At 32.2% G+C, this 16,222-nt stretch overlaps 2 protein-coding genes across 2 annotated transcripts; one reads left to right on the top strand and one right to left on the bottom strand.

The window, feature by feature from the left end:
• The first annotated feature begins 2,698 nt into the window (after positions 1 to 2,698).
• Positions 2,699 to 8,802, top strand: LOC143589676 (large ribosomal subunit protein eL14z-like). The gene is made up of 5 exons (XM_077070372.1): positions 2,699 to 2,783; positions 6,059 to 6,126; positions 6,714 to 6,843; positions 7,276 to 7,388; positions 8,794 to 8,802. The coding sequence occupies exons 1-5, from the start codon at positions 2,699 to 2,701 to the stop codon at positions 8,800 to 8,802; spliced, it is 405 nt and encodes a 134-aa protein (XP_076926487.1).
• A 764-nt stretch (positions 8,803 to 9,566) lies between these two features.
• LOC143589682 (putative NEDD8-conjugating enzyme Ubc12-like) lies at positions 9,567 to 10,803 on the bottom strand. Its single transcript, XM_077070376.1, has 5 exons — positions 10,574 to 10,803; positions 10,274 to 10,382; positions 10,098 to 10,176; positions 9,908 to 10,024; positions 9,567 to 9,786 (listed from the first exon to the last, which is right to left on the bottom strand). Exons 1-5 carry the CDS (start codon positions 10,680 to 10,682, stop codon positions 9,649 to 9,651), a joined length of 552 nt encoding a protein of 183 aa, XP_076926491.1. The 5' UTR covers positions 10,683 to 10,803; the 3' UTR covers positions 9,567 to 9,648.
• Positions 10,804 to 16,222: the final 5,419 nt, after the last annotated feature.

Raw genomic sequence — 16,222 nt, 5'->3', positions numbered from 1 at the left:
TTTCTCAACCGTCTGATGCACCCGAGAGCCAGCTGACCGAACATAAGTATTGGAGTTACAGTTGGTCTGAGAGCCTGCTGGGGTAGTTTCGTAATCGTAACCCAATTCCAGATGACTGTATTGTTCAGTATCGAATTCTTTCTGTCAGTTTGCATGATTTTACTGTTTTCAATTGTCTAGCCAAAAAAGGTGTATTTTTACGGTTACGGGTTACCTACTTCACCCTTGCATTCCTTGAAGCTTCATTTGCACTTTAGCAATATTTTTCCAAGGCCAACAATGATTTGTTTGACTAGAATGATATTCCAAATCTTTATTGGTAGCCAAAAGTCCAAAACCCTTTATTCGTGCATGTTTGCATTGGACAGTATTACTATTAGACATTAGTAGTGTGGGCTCACAAGCCCATCTTAAGTTTCTAAGGTTACCTCATAATTTTTATATATTGTATACTAGCTTAACTAATATACAATCTAATATTTGGTATGTTACGTATGTTGTGTTTGATGAACAAATTATTTTTATAAAACTTCAATAGTTTACATAAAGTACAATATATCAACTTTTTCTATAATTTATGCACCTAAAGTTTACTACCAATTTGATGATAGAAATATAATTATTTGGAAGAAACTAAACTACTAATTGAGCACACTTGGTTGCTTCTGTTCGCGACCATTCTTTTTGACTTCAACCCAAGCATTGAGGGCCATACAAAATGTTGACATGTTTGATTCGTAATCATGAATTCATGACAATATAGTCTTAACTCTTTACAGAACATGGGATTTAAAATTGTTGACTTATTTTATTTACGAGGAGAAAAAATCTTTCTTTTTTTTTGAAGCACGATTTTATGAATAAACAAGCAAGATGTGTGAAAGAGTATAATACTATCAATTTCCATCAAGAGAAGAATTAATTAACTGGTAATGTTAGAGTTTTAAGTTTGGTTCAATAAAAGCTTACACCATCTTTTACCGATAATCTCAAAACAACAACAAACGAGTCAAGAGAGTTGATAACGCATATTACCACTCAATATACAAAAGTCACCTATGGAGGAGTTGGCTTTAAAAGGAAAATGTCTTGGGTTACATGAGATCGTTTTTTGGCGGATAAAAATAAAGGTGAGTTGAGTATTGAAAGTCTTCCAAGTCTTAGTTTGGCGCTAATGTCGAAATGGAAATGAAGATTCCACACTTGTAAGGATGCTCATTGGATTCGAATTCTTGAATCCATTTACAAAAAGGATGTGCTTGATAAACTTAAGGTGGCCAAAGGAAGGGGGGTTTGGAATCGAATTGTTTTAAGTATTCGTGAATTAAATGACAAACAAATTATACCTTTGGTGGCCATGAGGATACATGTGGGTTTGGGAGATTCAACCAAATTATGGAAGGATTTTGGCAGGGAATTTCGAATTTGGCAGAGATCTATCCTAGATTATTTGCTCCTGAATCGGATAAAGACTGCATATAGATGACCAAAAAAGAAATAATGGTTCGCAATGGAAATGGCATGGAGAGATAGGGGAGGGGGTTGAAGCTAGATAGATTGCTTCGCTTAATATTCTCTTGGATCAAACTCAATGGTCGGCTTCAAAGGATGCGTGGAGGTGGGATTATAATGGTCAAAATGAGTTTCTAGTCAAAAGGTGAGAAAAACGACTGAAAAGAAGATTTTTTCAGAGGTCTCTTCTACGGTGAGGTTGTATAAAAGAATTCTTAAAATGGTTAATATTTTCACATGAAGACTTTTATTGGATGGATTACCATCTCAGGTGAATCTTTGCAATATTCCTTTCATCATGTGTCTATTTTTGTGTAAATGAGATGGAAATGGTGGAACACGTGTTTGGATCACGTTATGTTACTTCTCGAGCTTGGAAATTGATTAAGTTTTTGCGGAATATAGCGGGCCCTATAACTTTGAAACTGAAAGACATGGTATCTTGGATTGCGTAATGGGGGGTGATTTGGAATACTCGGGATGATTTAGAATTGGATCCTATTTTCGATTTGATTACTCGTTTTTCCTTTTTGTGGATAGTTAGTGAAAACAGGAAAAAAAGGTGCCTTGAACCAAGTGTCTTAAAAGCCCGCTTTTTTTTTTAACATAATCTTTTGCTGTTTGTTTAACTTTTTCTAGCCATCATTCTTTAATATATTTTGTTGTTTGAAAAAAATATATACAAAAGTATTCATTTTCTCTACCTATACAAGCGTACATTTATTCATCATCACCACTTTTACTTTTATTTTCAATAATCATATTCATATTGCATTTTATACCAAATAAAGCTATTTGTAAATGTTTATATAATTTGTAAATGTTTATACTTTGTTAGTAAAATGATATATATAACTAAGTATCGTATTATAGAAAACTAGTTTTGTTAGTCGCGCATTGCGACAAAAGAGTTTCTACATCCCTATTACATACTAAATAAACCCATTTATTTTTTATGATACAATAAAGTCGGGTTTGAAGTAGTGTCCCATCTCAAATACCTTAGAGCATCTCCACCGGCATGACGTGGAGAGGTTTGTGTTGACGTGGACCGGAGCAAATGGACGAACGGCGATTTTTACCAGTGGAGGAAAACGGAGGGTTGGATGTTTGTTTGAGATCACAAACGTTTGTGATGGAGTTTGAAATGGGCCCACCATAAAGTAAAATACGATAAATTGATGACATGGCGGGCGGGCGGCCGGTGTCGGCGGCAATCAACGCTCCGGCGTTGTTGGGGTCGCCCAGCCGACGGCAATCAAAACTGATAGGTGAGACCATGGTGTGATGGTGGAGGACTGGTGGTGACAAACTGATAGGGGTGGTGGGGGATTTGCGGAAGACAGAGGCGGTGGGTAGGTGGGTAGGTGGAGGTTTGAATTTGTTTATGAGTGTAGATGCTCTTATTACATACTAAATAACCCTATTTATTATGATACATGGGTTTGAACTAGTGTCCCATCCCAAATGCCCTATTAGAGCATTCTCAGCCTATTCCTTACCCTATATCCATATATATCATATAATTACACTAAAAATTATTGTTTTTTCTCTCTCCTGTTTAATTAAATAATATTTTTTATACATTTATTATCTTTTCTCTTTCCTTCACTCACAACCACTTTTAGAAAATATTAAAAAATTATACGGTATGAACAGTGAAACCCCAAATTTAACTTTCTCCTATAACATTTTCTCTCTTCTCTACTCACAACCACTCATAACCATACAATATAATTTACAAATTTACATATTTTTAGAGAACATGCTAAGAATGCTCTTACATACTAAATAACCCCATGTCCAACTGCCATAGATAAGACAAAAATGTTGTCCTGACACTGAAACACGAGGTCATGTTTTGTGAAACACAGACCACTAGCTCAGCCTATAAATAGAGGAACTTGTTTCATTGCTTAGACAGGAATTCCACTTAAACACACACACTTCACACTTATAATAAAGCATTTTGGAGTTGATTAAAAGGCTTGGAAGGTCTCTACTCAATTAGGAAGAAGAATTATCATCTTTGTTGGTGGGATATACTGAGTACGATGATGATGATGATGATGATGATGGTGATGATGATGATGATGAATTATCATCTTTGTGGTTAGATTATTCGAATTCCATCTTGTTCTTCATCTTCTTCTTCATCTAAGATTCATAGCTAATTGGGGATTTCTAAAATTGATAATCAAATTGATACTTTCCTATTCATATTAATCAACAACCAAATTTTGTTGGGTCTTTAACATGTATACAACTATTTATCCTCTAAACATACTTTAATTTCTTGTTTTAATATATAAATGGTTATGAAATTCATATTATAAACTTCATAGAACTTTCATTATTAACCATAAACAATTGTGTGCATAGTTTTGTTATTTTGGATTAGTTCTTTAAAATGTCACAATAATTATATATTCATATTCTTAAGATTATGATAAACATAAGTAATTATCTTCATAAAAGAAATAAACATTTTTTAACAAAATCTTAGAAATCACTTAGCATTTTATTAATTATCACATATTTAAAGTATAGTTATGAATTGCTGAAAATAACTATTTTCGAATAAAAACATAGTTTCATACTTTTATACATACACACACATATATATATCCTATGCATATCTTATTTATATTTTTGTATAAGTATCTCATGACATAATTTATTTTTATATTTTATCATATGTATCTCATTTATACCTTTAACCATAAAACGAAGTCCCAAAAACGCTCATGACCTTAGAAACTATAAGTTGTCCATATTCGTTTGAATATTCATACTTGTGTTATTCAAATTAGGATAAATCGTTGTAGTTTTCCCGTGTCAATCATCCAACTCGGTTTTAGGTACTTTCATTCTCGCTCTCATATCCGAGTGAGTAATCATACCCCTTTTTACTTTTAAACACTTTGGGGTGTATCATGTACTGTATTAAACAATCACGTTTTGTTATTCTTTCAATCATGCAATTCAATCTATGTTATGTGTTTATTCATGCTATGTGTGGTGATGCGTTGTGTTGTGTTGTGTGGGTATTCAATCAATCAATCAATCAAGTGTGAATCATTAACTTAACAAGCCATCGGTAACGATGATAGATCTATCTGGGTGACGCCCGTTCGAATTTGACCGGTTTTGGCATTTGGACGATCGAAATCAACTTTTTAGCATAGCCTTTGGGTTATGGACTCAAGTCAACAAGGTTTGATCACACATGTTATTCAATCATATGTGTTATTCAATCATACGTGATATGCATTTAACAGGTTGAATTGTGTTTTCAATCTATTATATATATGTGTCTTAATCTATGGTTGCTCACCAACTATTCATATAGTTGACCGTCTTATTTTATACATGATGCAAGTATACAAGTTTGATGTTACTTTGAAGTTCAAAACGTAATACTGCTATGGACCTAGGCTAATAAAATAATAGCAGTGTTATCTTTATGCTATGTTATTACCTTGAAACTACTTGTAATGTGTGACATGTTTTAATGCGATGAATAAATATTATAACTTTAAGTAGTGTCATGTGTTATGAACCATCACCTTTCACGCCCCGACGTATAATACGCCTTCGGTTGGGGTGTGCCAGATAAATAGATAGATAAGCTAAGAAGATTCAGTCCATAAGCTTTGGACATATGTGATTGCCTGCACCTTCTTAAGAACAAGACTAGACGCATACATTGCAGGGCAACACAATTAGTAAGGAATATATTAAAACTTAATGTTATGGCATTACCACTAAGGGGGTGTTTGGGATTGCTTATTTTAAGTAGTTGATGACTTGTTAAATTTTGGAAAAGTATAAAATGTGTTTGGTATTGTGTGTTATTGTGAGGGAATGAGTTAACAAGTTACAAAGTTGTAACTTACTAACTTATAAGAAGATAAAATAAGGAATCCTAAACACCTCCTAAGACTAGTTGTAGCAGGTGCCAAATCCTCAACTTGGGATGTTTCGCGATGCCAAATCATTACTCCTCCCACACATATAGACACCAAAATGGAATGAGCCCTTTTGGGCGCCAGCCAGTTAACAAGAGAAGGGGCTCAAGTGTGTGGGACTACTATAAATCCAACCAAACACATTCCAACCACTCATCTTTTTTACATTAAAAATATTAAGGCAAATTGAAAATAAATAATTTCAATTTTTGTGTATTGACTGATAATAATCCCAACTTTAAAAATCATTACCAGCGCCCAACTTTCAACTATTTTTTTCTCAATGGATCTCTGTTAAAAAACACTTAACGGCGTTAAGTTTTTTTCCAAGTTTCAAATCGATGATTTAGGGATTTTGATTGGAAGAACGATACGAATCAACTAATGTAAAACTTATCACGAAGTGGTGATCCAATCGACGAAACAATGTTTCAATTCGGGTGTTTGAATTCCAATTAACAAAAAATAAGTCATTTGAATCACCGTTCGTGATAAGTTTTACATCAGTCGAATCGTATCGTTCTTCCGATCAAAAGCCCTAAAACATTGGTTTAAAACTCGCAAACACTTAACAGCACTCGTTAACTACGGAAAGGACTACGGCAAGCTCGTTGTTATCGTCGATGTTATCGATCAGAACAGAGTAATTTATTATTATTATTATATTATTATTATTCCACTGCTACACAGATCTTTAATCTAGCTCTAATTACTTTTTTGTTATTATTGTGTGATTATATAGGAATTAAATGTTGATACAGGAAATGCTTGATGTTTTTCATTCATTTTCATTTAACAAGTTGAGATATTAACTTACTGTTTGATTTCTATGTGCTAATTACCAATGGTTATGAATTTGATGCTTTTAAAACCTATAAGAAACTGCTTTGTGTGTTTGCTAGCAGTGCTACAGTCATGGTTTTATTATTGTTTAGGTCAAAATGATAAGATTTAATGAAATATGCATGCAGCTGTGTTTTTTATTATACTTGTATTATTGAGAAATGTTATTTCTAATTGTTTTTTTTCAGAAGCTTTTAGTAAATGCATAATCTTAAGTTTTATAGAAGCTTATATATACTACAATTTTGCATAGTGTTATTTTAAATGTTAAGTTTTTTATAAGCTTATAGTATCTGCAATTATGTGAGGAGTTTGAGTTTAGTTGTTCAAGTTGAATATAATGGAAGAAGTTAAGGTTGTGCTGAAATAATTGTTTTGAATTGGCAGGCTCTTGTTGATTCTCCTGACATGGTGAGAGGCCAAATGAACTTCAAGAGGCTAACGCTTACCGACATCAAAATTGACATTAAAAGAGTTCCAAACAAGAAAACTCTTATTGCTGCTATGGAGGCTGCTGGTATGTACAACATTGGTATAGATATTGAGACAGATTGATTGATTCTAAGAATATTAATCTAAGTATATATATAATATGATTTTCTAAATTCGGTATACAAAAACATCGATCCATGATGCCGAGGTTCAACTTAAAATGTGGTTTTTATTTGTTTTATAAATCAAACTTTTAGTGTATCATTTACCATTATAATGACACATTAACATTTTTATAACATAGCAGTGGTGAAGATATAAATATTTTGGTGGTATGGTATTAAAAAGTTTATTGCTATTATTGTTACTATTATATTAAAATCAAAATTGATATATACTGCCCTTTGGCCAAATATTTTATTTTTTTAATATACTCATTTCTATACATCGTGTATCACATGTTATGTGCTCTGATTGTTCTTGAAAAAGGTCTGTTTTTATTTATTATCTTTTGTAGATGTCAAAAACAAATGGGAAAACAGCTCATGGGGAAGAAAGTTCATTGTTCAAAAGAAGAGAGCATCACTCAATGATTTCGACAGGTTTAAGATTATGTTGGCAAAAATCAAGGTTAGCATTAGTTCATTCTTTGTTAACTTTTTTTACTATTGATAACTTTGTCACACTGCATATTTGTTCCATTTTATTTAAATTATCGTTGAGTAAACCAGTGTTTGTTGGTTTTAACTATGGTTGATGTTTTTTGCTTAAAAACTATGTTTTGTATGTGAATTGGTTTGATCAATGCATATTTTGGTTGGAATTTATGCATCTTTTTATATGTTTTTTATTTTTTAATAAATATTTGTTATGAAAAAAATACTTGTGTTAATGATAAAGTTGATATAATTCTCTGTTTATTTTCTATGTACCAAACAAGAGAAATGATTCTCAGCTATATTTCTCTACTGAAATCTCTGTACTACCAAACAGAACAGTCAATTCTCATTCTCCTGACCAATTCCCTTTCTCTGCAATTCCATTTCTCTATTCCATTTCTCTACAATTCCATTCTCTGTACCAAACACCCCCTAAGTGTTTTTTAATGGAGGTCCATTGAGACAAAAATAATTGAAAGTTGGGACCACTGGTAGTGATTTTTGAAGTTGGATTGTTATCGGCCAATACATAAAAGTTTGGATTATTTATTTTCAATTTGCCAAATATTAAATAATAATTATGTTTAGTTAAACCATTACGCACGTTTGATAATTTAGTTAGTGAATGCTCACTACGCCTTCATGGTAGTAGCGTGGTAGTGATGAAAGCTCTTCCTCTACAGTTGGTCTAATGGTAGTATGATTGTAGTGACAGTGGATGGAGTGGCACCTTCGCACCTAGATAAGTCTCAGCCTCTAATACATAAATGCTGATTCTTCTATATACAACAAGTGTGTAGAATATGAAATCTTTCCCTAAGAATGACAAGAGGGAAACATTCAAGCTCTTTTGTATTATATAACTTTCTCTCTTTGTTCATGATTTGTATTTTATTAATCATTTTTTTTATGTGCAATCATTAATTAACTGAGAAAGCGCTCACAGATCTATGCATTCCCAAAAAATCCCTAACTCTAATACGTCTTTTAGAAATTCTATCCCCAGGCATATCCTCTGAGAGGTAATAAAACACATCATGCCTATGCGCTCATCACATGTCAGGACAATCCTCCTCCCTTCGAGTTCCACTACGAGAGTTTCCACAGCTCTCACTATGGTCGTCATTTGTCTCATTCTCACACACCTAAACCATCTCAATCTCCGCTCTCTTATCTTATCCGGAATACATGCCATCGCAAATTCTTCTAAATAATTAATTCTTTAATTCAGTCAATTCTTGCCCACACATTCATATCAATATCCTCAACTCTACTACCTCTAACTTTTGCATGTGCGCCTTCTTGATGGCTTGACAAGTTCTGAATAACCTGGGAGAATTGCGACTATAACATTTCCTTTTTTCAACTATGATTAGGTTAAATGAATTCAATGCTTATTGTTTCACTTTTAGCAACTTGTTTTACTTATCAGTAACACCTTTTGGAAGTTGAAGAATAAAACTTATAGTCCGTTAAACAAGTATAAATATTTCATTATTGAACAACTATTTACTAATTTTCATTCTTTTAACCACAAAACTCTTAGATCTTTGTGAAAAGTTGATTAAATGTTGCAGCAGTAGCAACTTTGTAGTTACTACTGAACAATATTTGCCTTCATGTAGGAATATGTTTCTTTAATTAAGGCATACAAAGGCCACTATAACTTTTATTCTGATGTCTTATATACTCAGTAAGAAAAACTTGTTCTGATGGATGCAAACCAAGGCAAGAAGTAGTACAATAATTCAAGAGACAAGAGGTACCTTGTGCAAACTATCTTCATGTAAGTGTGCCGCTATAAACACTAGGTGAGTTTTAGGAATATGAGAGACTTTTTAACGGTAGTTATGTAAATTAGAGCAAAGATGATAGTTTCGCCAAACTGAAGACTATTTGTATAATTAACTCTAAAATATATTTAATATAATAACTATATAACTACATAATAAAGCCCGAACAAAGCTTGAGCTTAAAAAATTACGCACTAGGCTAACCCGAGCTTTAGACAGAGCTAGAAACAAGCCGAGCTTAAACTTTAGACGATCTCGGCTCGGCTCGGCTAATTTACAACCCAGCACTGTTTTAACTTTTAACATAATTCCTCACAAATATCATCACCACATTTCAATTTTATTAAAACATAAAATAAAAAGACACCAATAAAAGTCAAGATTCTAGAACACACCCAAAACATAACAGAATCCAGTTCTCCATCCACGAGAAAAACATCAGATACATCGTGCAAAATACGTATCCCCCACTCGTCCTCCACCCATTGCTGTCTTAACATTAGATCCAAATGCTTTCGGGTTGTCCCTTAAAACAGCAGCAGCCTCCTGATTTAGAGGATCTTCATGGTTTGGTTCCTGCACATATTTACACACAAAACACTTTACGTTTTTTCTTTATTCAACTTTCTATAGAATTATTAACAAGTTTGAGTAACATTAAAAAAATTATATTTCTGCAATAAAATGTGAATCGTACCGTAAGAAGATGATACAATCCATAGACAACTGTGTTTATGTTCAGCACAGGTTTCCAGTCCTCGCGTAAAATGTTAAGGCATACATTTCCTTCCAAGTCAATATTTGGATGATAAACCTGCATCAATAATGAAAATAATACAGTATATTTTTCTGAAATCATGAACTAAAAGGGTATTTTGGGTGTTTACCTTGGTTTTGCACTTAACCTTTGGTGCCTCGTGTGGGTAAATAGCAGATACATTAAAAGTGAACAAAAATTTTCCTCCCCTGTTACATTAACAATAAAAATCCAGTTTTATATATTTCAGAGTGTTTTAACTCATTTGACCCATTATTTTACAAATGAGTTGAAGGTATAACGCACATGTAATATCCTTCATCGGGCTTAATGGTGACCTCAAAAGTCATCAGATCATCCTTGCCATTTGGAAACGAAATTGTGCACGATTTCGGTAGGTTCAATTCACTTATGTCTACAAAATGTAAATTGTCAGATGTATAGATTATAATATTCATACAAGTAAGATATATACTTTATCAATTCTGACATACAGCATGTGAGTTAAAAAAGATCACTAGATCCTCAACAAAAGACAAGACAGAAATAAAATATATAGATATACAAAACCTTTGTTGCTTAACATATAATAATAAAAGGATTAACCTTTATGAAGACGTAATTCCCCTGCACTTTGCTTCTTTACGGGTCCCTTTCCGTTTGCATTTCCCACCTCTTCTTTTTGTTTTTCCTTGACTTTAAACAGCCTAATCATGGTTCCTTTAGATACATAAGCAACATATATTAGCCTACTTTTAACACACAGAAAAAAGTCACGAGTTGACACAAAAGACAAGTCAAAATCAGAGTACAAAAGTTAACAAAGTCATTTGTGTATATAGATTTATGCAAGCCCTTCGTTTCAGAACCAATAATGTATTAACCATTAGTTTAAAATGAACATTGTAAACTTAAAAGGCACAAACAGCACTGTAATTCACATCAATAACAAATAACAAAAAACTTATATTGAAAGATGCAAAAACGGGGAATCCTTATTGATCCGCTTTTCAAAATGAAACTGCAGTTCTTTTCTGCTTAATAAGTTGGTTAGTTGGAAATGATCAGTCATCCATGTTACAACAAACAAGGATCAATTCTATTAGAATATTCTAGACTTGCATTATTATTATCATTATTACTATTATTATTATATAGTTATATTAGGTTCGATTACACCGTTTAATCAAAACTGTTGCACCCTTTGTCAAGGGAACGGCGTTTCAAGATTAGGGCTATTTATATTCATATATGTAAGCATTCATCGATACTTTTTGGTTGTAATACGTAACGATTCAATACAATACAATTCTCTTCTTCTTTAATTATGCTCGCATATGATCTTGTAATTATGTTGTTGAATCTTTGATTAATTGTGTTGTTGATATCCAACAAATGCAGTGTAGTTACATTGTTCTTTCTAATTCTCTCAACAAAGATCTTGAACTTAGGGCCAGACCGAGCATATTACGAACCTCCACAACGCACGCAATCTAATTTCACCTCTACAAAACCTATTAGAAGTGAACTTTAGGGCAAACCTATTACTTAAACACCAAATATCTCACAATATACCTTAATTAAAGAAGCACATTGACTATAAACTACAACAATTATATGCATTATAAAACTTTACATACTGAATCAAATAGTTTGTTGCTTCATTACAATTACAACAATAGTGAAGCAAAACAATAACTAGAATCATACTGAGGTTTGCATGAAAGCTAGGGTTTGACTTTGACCACAACAATGTCTGATATCTAATCCTACAATCACAATTATACCTATTACACGATTTGAAATAATAATATGAAAAAATAAAAAGGCGAAGTTATAAATTGAAACCCTAGCGTAATAAAAAAGCAATTGCGGAATAAGAAGAAGATACTAACGATCGTTGCCGGATGTTTGATCAACGGTGAGTTTCCCGTTACGAGAAAGTATGAATGAATAATAATGATATTAATCGAGCCTGAACGTCATATAAACAGAAGAAGAATTGAAAAGGGCTTTTTGAGAAGTTAGCAAATTCAAGATTTTCGAGAAAAGAAAACATAATTACAAATAATTTTATATAGAGTATATTTAATATTCTTTAGACTTTATTATAAATATAATTAGTATACAATAAATGTATGATTTTGTTTTATTTCCTCACCTAATCCGTATCGATAATAGGCTTCCCATAAAAACCCAAAGCATTTCTCGTCTTCTATAAATACCAAATTATAATAAAAATGATACTGTGTAAAGCTTTAGCTAATTAGCTTCTTCTATTTCAAGATGTCCTTAATGCTAAAAGCTTATATGCTTGGAATTTCACACCATTAAGAGAATACTTGTCATGTAGTTTGAGTCAATCCACATAAAAAAGATAAAGGTAATAGTATTTCTTTGGATCCGAAGTAAGTTGAGATCTTTGTCTTTGTTTTGGGATAATTGGAAGGGGTTTAATATGTAATTGGGTGGTTGTCTTGTGTTTTCTTGTTGGTGAATTTTTTATAGTCATTGTGTTGTATCATTTAATTTCTAATAAACTTCTTTTGTCGTTTAAATAAAAGTTATTTTATTTTTCTTACAATGTATTATTATGTTTCCATATATTATTACTATAATACAAAGAAGAACTTTGGTGTCGCAAGTAGCCTATTAGGCTACTTGGTGGCACCGTATCAGTCGATAAATTTTGGTTTTAGTTCAGTTATCACAATAAATGTAATGGAAACCAACAAAAGTTAATTTTTCTGATTTTGTTTTAGTTCCGGTACCATAACAAACTTGAAAAAGCCGACGGAGTTCACGCAGACTCGCGGCCTTATTTAAAGCCCATGACCGACAATGCTTGGGTTTTACTAATGCGCAAGTTTATATGTTAATTTAACGAAGTAATAGTTTGGGTTTTAACGCTCAAATTTTACCAATGGTGTCTTTATCATAATGAACGCAATCGATACCGACCGAATTCGTGTCGATTCATCATCGTAACGCTCGGATTTTACCGACGTCCGCGTTTCAATGTTGGGGTTTTGCCAGCTGCCCCGGCGCAACGCGCCGGGTAGGAAAAACTAGTTTGTTGATCAATCGAACATAAAATCACTAAAGGTTTGATTTTGGAGATTTTGGTTGTTCGTCGACCCTCTTCTCATATTACCTCTACACACTGTATATATATATGTAAACTAGCTTTTGAATCCGTGTATTACACGGGATTATCAAACGATAAAAATAAATAATGTCCGTTATTTCAATTGTGATTCTCAAATTACTTATAAATTAATTTAATGTAAACTTAAAGGAAAAATAAACGGGTTAATGAAAATTACTAAAATAGCATGTTTTTGGAAACGTTGGGTGTGAATTTGCAAGAAATTTAAAAAAATGTGCTAAAGTTGCGAAGTTGGTCAAACTTTAGGTATGAAAATGACACTATGTTATAAATTCCACACTATGTTATAACCCGCTTGACAAAATGATTTTGACCCATGACCCATGGATAGCTAGAATGAATGAGATTAGAGATTAGAAATTATGAGAAATGTAGACTTGACACCTAAGCTTCAACATTTTCTTTTATTAGTATTGTAAGATGTAAGATAAGATTAGTTTTTATATGTTTTTCTTTTCTCGCCATTTACGTTATGCTGCCACAATTATATAATATACTAGGTTAGTAACCCGTGTAATACACATGCTGAATAAAGAATATAACATCAATAAAAACGATGTTTATGTACGTGATATAATTTAGGATTGTATAGCAATTTCTCATATATGAAATTAAATATTACATTATATATAAATTTAAAAAAAGATTAAATACAAAAATTGTTTATAAACCTTCAAATATCTCATTGTATACAACATATGTGGTTTTCCTATATTAATTATTGAATGGTACTAAAGGATAACTTTTATAAGGCTTTAAAATGGTAAAAAAAAATCAAGAGTCAAACCAAGTTTAACTAAATTTTCACATAAGGCAAATTCTAATCATTTAGATGTACACACGCTAGAAAAGAGACTTTTAAAAGTTTAGGCATATGTTAGTTGTTTTGTGCAAATCAAAAGGATCTTTATAATAACAATATTTTGAAATAAAGTATTTAAAAATTAGTTTAAAAGGCGTAATAAATAAATTTTATTTTTGAAAATCACACTAAATGAGAGTTAATGAAAATTTAATTTAGGAATTTTAAAAGTAATAATAAATGTAGCAAATTAATTAATTTAATAGATTTAAATATGGTTTAATTTTGAAAATATATTATGTGTTATTCTATGTGGACACTTTAGAAAGATATCATGTATCCATAGTGTTTTGTTTTAATATAATAGTAAGATAAGATAAGATTGTTCCCCCTAAACTCAACTGCCTTTTGGGATGATCTCGGCCGTTTAAACTCTTTAACTTTAAATCATGACCATTCAAATTGCTAAAATAGCTTCTTGAAGGGGAAGTTAAGGGGAAGTTGAGAGAGGTTTTACACCCTGGATTCACGCGTAAATCTACCCCCACTACCTTGTTTACTCGGCTTCTCTTTCTCTCCTGTCGATTACAAATTAACTGGATCTTCATCTTCTTCAATTAATATCATCAATCGTGAGTTTTGTCTAAAAAAACCCATCTTTTCATTCACCTATCGTCCCACGCACCAGTGTTCATCCCACATCAATATGTGACATCGTTCATTCATCATTAACTTCACCATTTCATTCACACATCAACAACTATGATTTCCTGCACTGGTATTGTTATATAATCGTCTCTGTAATGTCCTTAATTGGATTATAGGATAATATTTGTATGGAATATTGGTATAACAATCTAATCAAATTTAATATGTTGATTTTGTGGGTCCAGGTACCAGTTGCTTGCTAAATAAAAGGTCACTTCTTTATTTAACAATTCGCTGAAGTTCATGTTGGTTAAAGGTACAAAGCCATGTTTCCCTAAATTGTGTACAGTAATTACATGCAGACAATGTTTACACCAAGAAGTAGCCACTTTGAACACAAAATTTATTCTGCTAGAAACCGGGAATCTAAGGTGCTGAATTTAGGATAAATACTCAAATCCGAGATAAGCTGGAATAGCTGACTGGGTACAGTACGCATTACATTCATATTGCAAAAGTTATTTTTTGTGTAATTATGCTCTTAAGTAGAAACTGCAGTTTCTTTGTTGTGTGTAGAACAGAATTGGAGCATACATTATTACGGCTCTTGATGCTATAGTGAAAACCACAATTACAGGTCTTCGTGTTGAGGAAGTTATGTGTCGTCGCACTTTGCATTGGATGGACAGATGCATAGCAGGTAAAGATTTTAAAGCTACATTTTTATTAGATATGTGTTTTGGAACCAAATGAATTAATTGATCCGGTTTGTTTTTTTCTCTCTAAGGAGTAAAATAAAAACATTTGGTTAAATGGAAAACTGTTAAATGTTGATAATAGTCCGAAGTATACTCTTAATGCATAAAATCTCCTCAATTATTTATTTACAAACTGCTAGATTATCTTAAAACAATGTGGGGTAACTGTTTGTACTTGTCATTTTTCAATGACAAATGTTGGGTTGGGTTGGGTTGGGTTGTCGTGCAAACATTCATTATCTATTTTAACTTTCTTTATCTTTTTTTATTTTTTGTAATTAATGGAATTATTTTATTTAAAAAATATTCTTATGTATGATAATGCTCTAATCTCTACTTTATGTTTTGTGATCCTCAACTTAAGGGCACTAAATAATGAATGAAAGAACTGGTTGAAGTGTATCCAATTGAGATTCAAAAGTACACAGAAAAGAAAATAGTAAAAAGCTTAAACTAAAATGCTTTAATATTAATGTTATGTTATTCATTACATGTTATATGTTTTAAAGCATTACGATTATTGCGTGTAGCAAGTTTTTTATGTTGGGTTTCAGTGGTGATCAGTTAAAATTTTGTTTATTAAATCCGGTTCAATAAACGTGACAAATAATAATTAATCATATTAATTAATAATTATACGTAGCGGAATATATAATTAATCAGCACCGAAAACTAAACCCGACAGGATCCGGTTACAGACAATACAAGTACGAGTCAAAACATTAAATATATAATTATAAACTAATAATATATTTAAGTTTACCTCGGTTAATAAATAACCGGTTGAGACACCGAAGGCTAACGAACCAAGCTAGGTGACACAACGAGATCAACGACCAACGGTGGCAGTGCACGACGACAACGACAGTGGTGGTGGT

Source organism: Bidens hawaiensis, unplaced genomic scaffold (genome assembly GCF_021521415.1).
Source record: "Bidens hawaiensis isolate Kalapana, Puna unplaced genomic scaffold, B.hawaiensis_p1.1 tig00037714_1, whole genome shotgun sequence".
NCBI classification, from domain to species: domain Eukaryota; kingdom Viridiplantae; phylum Streptophyta; class Magnoliopsida; order Asterales; family Asteraceae; genus Bidens; species Bidens hawaiensis.
This window is presented reverse-complemented; position numbering and strand designations above follow the sequence as displayed.

Excerpts from the sequence above, each read along its gene's own strand:
- LOC143589676 (XM_077070372.1), top strand. The coding sequence starts at position 2,699 with ATGGCGGGCGGGCGGCCGGTGTCGGCGGCAATCAACGCTCCGGCGTTG. Across the intron at positions 2,784-6,058 it reads ACGGCAATCAAAACTGATAG|CACTCGTTAACTACGGAAAG; the intron begins GTGAGACCATGG and ends AACACTTAACAG. Across the intron at positions 6,844-7,275 it reads TGCTGCTATGGAGGCTGCTG|ATGTCAAAAACAAATGGGAA; the intron begins GTATGTACAACA and ends TATCTTTTGTAG.
- LOC143589682 (XM_077070376.1), bottom strand. The coding sequence starts at position 10,682 with ATGATTAGGCTGTTTAAAGTCAAGGAAAAACAAAAAGAAGAGGTGGGA. Across the intron at positions 10,025-10,097 it reads AGGTTAAGTGCAAAACCAAG|GTTTATCATCCAAATATTGA; the intron begins GTAAACACCCAA and ends TTATTGATGCAG. Across the intron at positions 9,787-9,907 it reads GATTGTATCATCTTCTTACG|GAACCAAACCATGAAGATCC; the intron begins GTACGATTCACA and ends AAATATGTGCAG.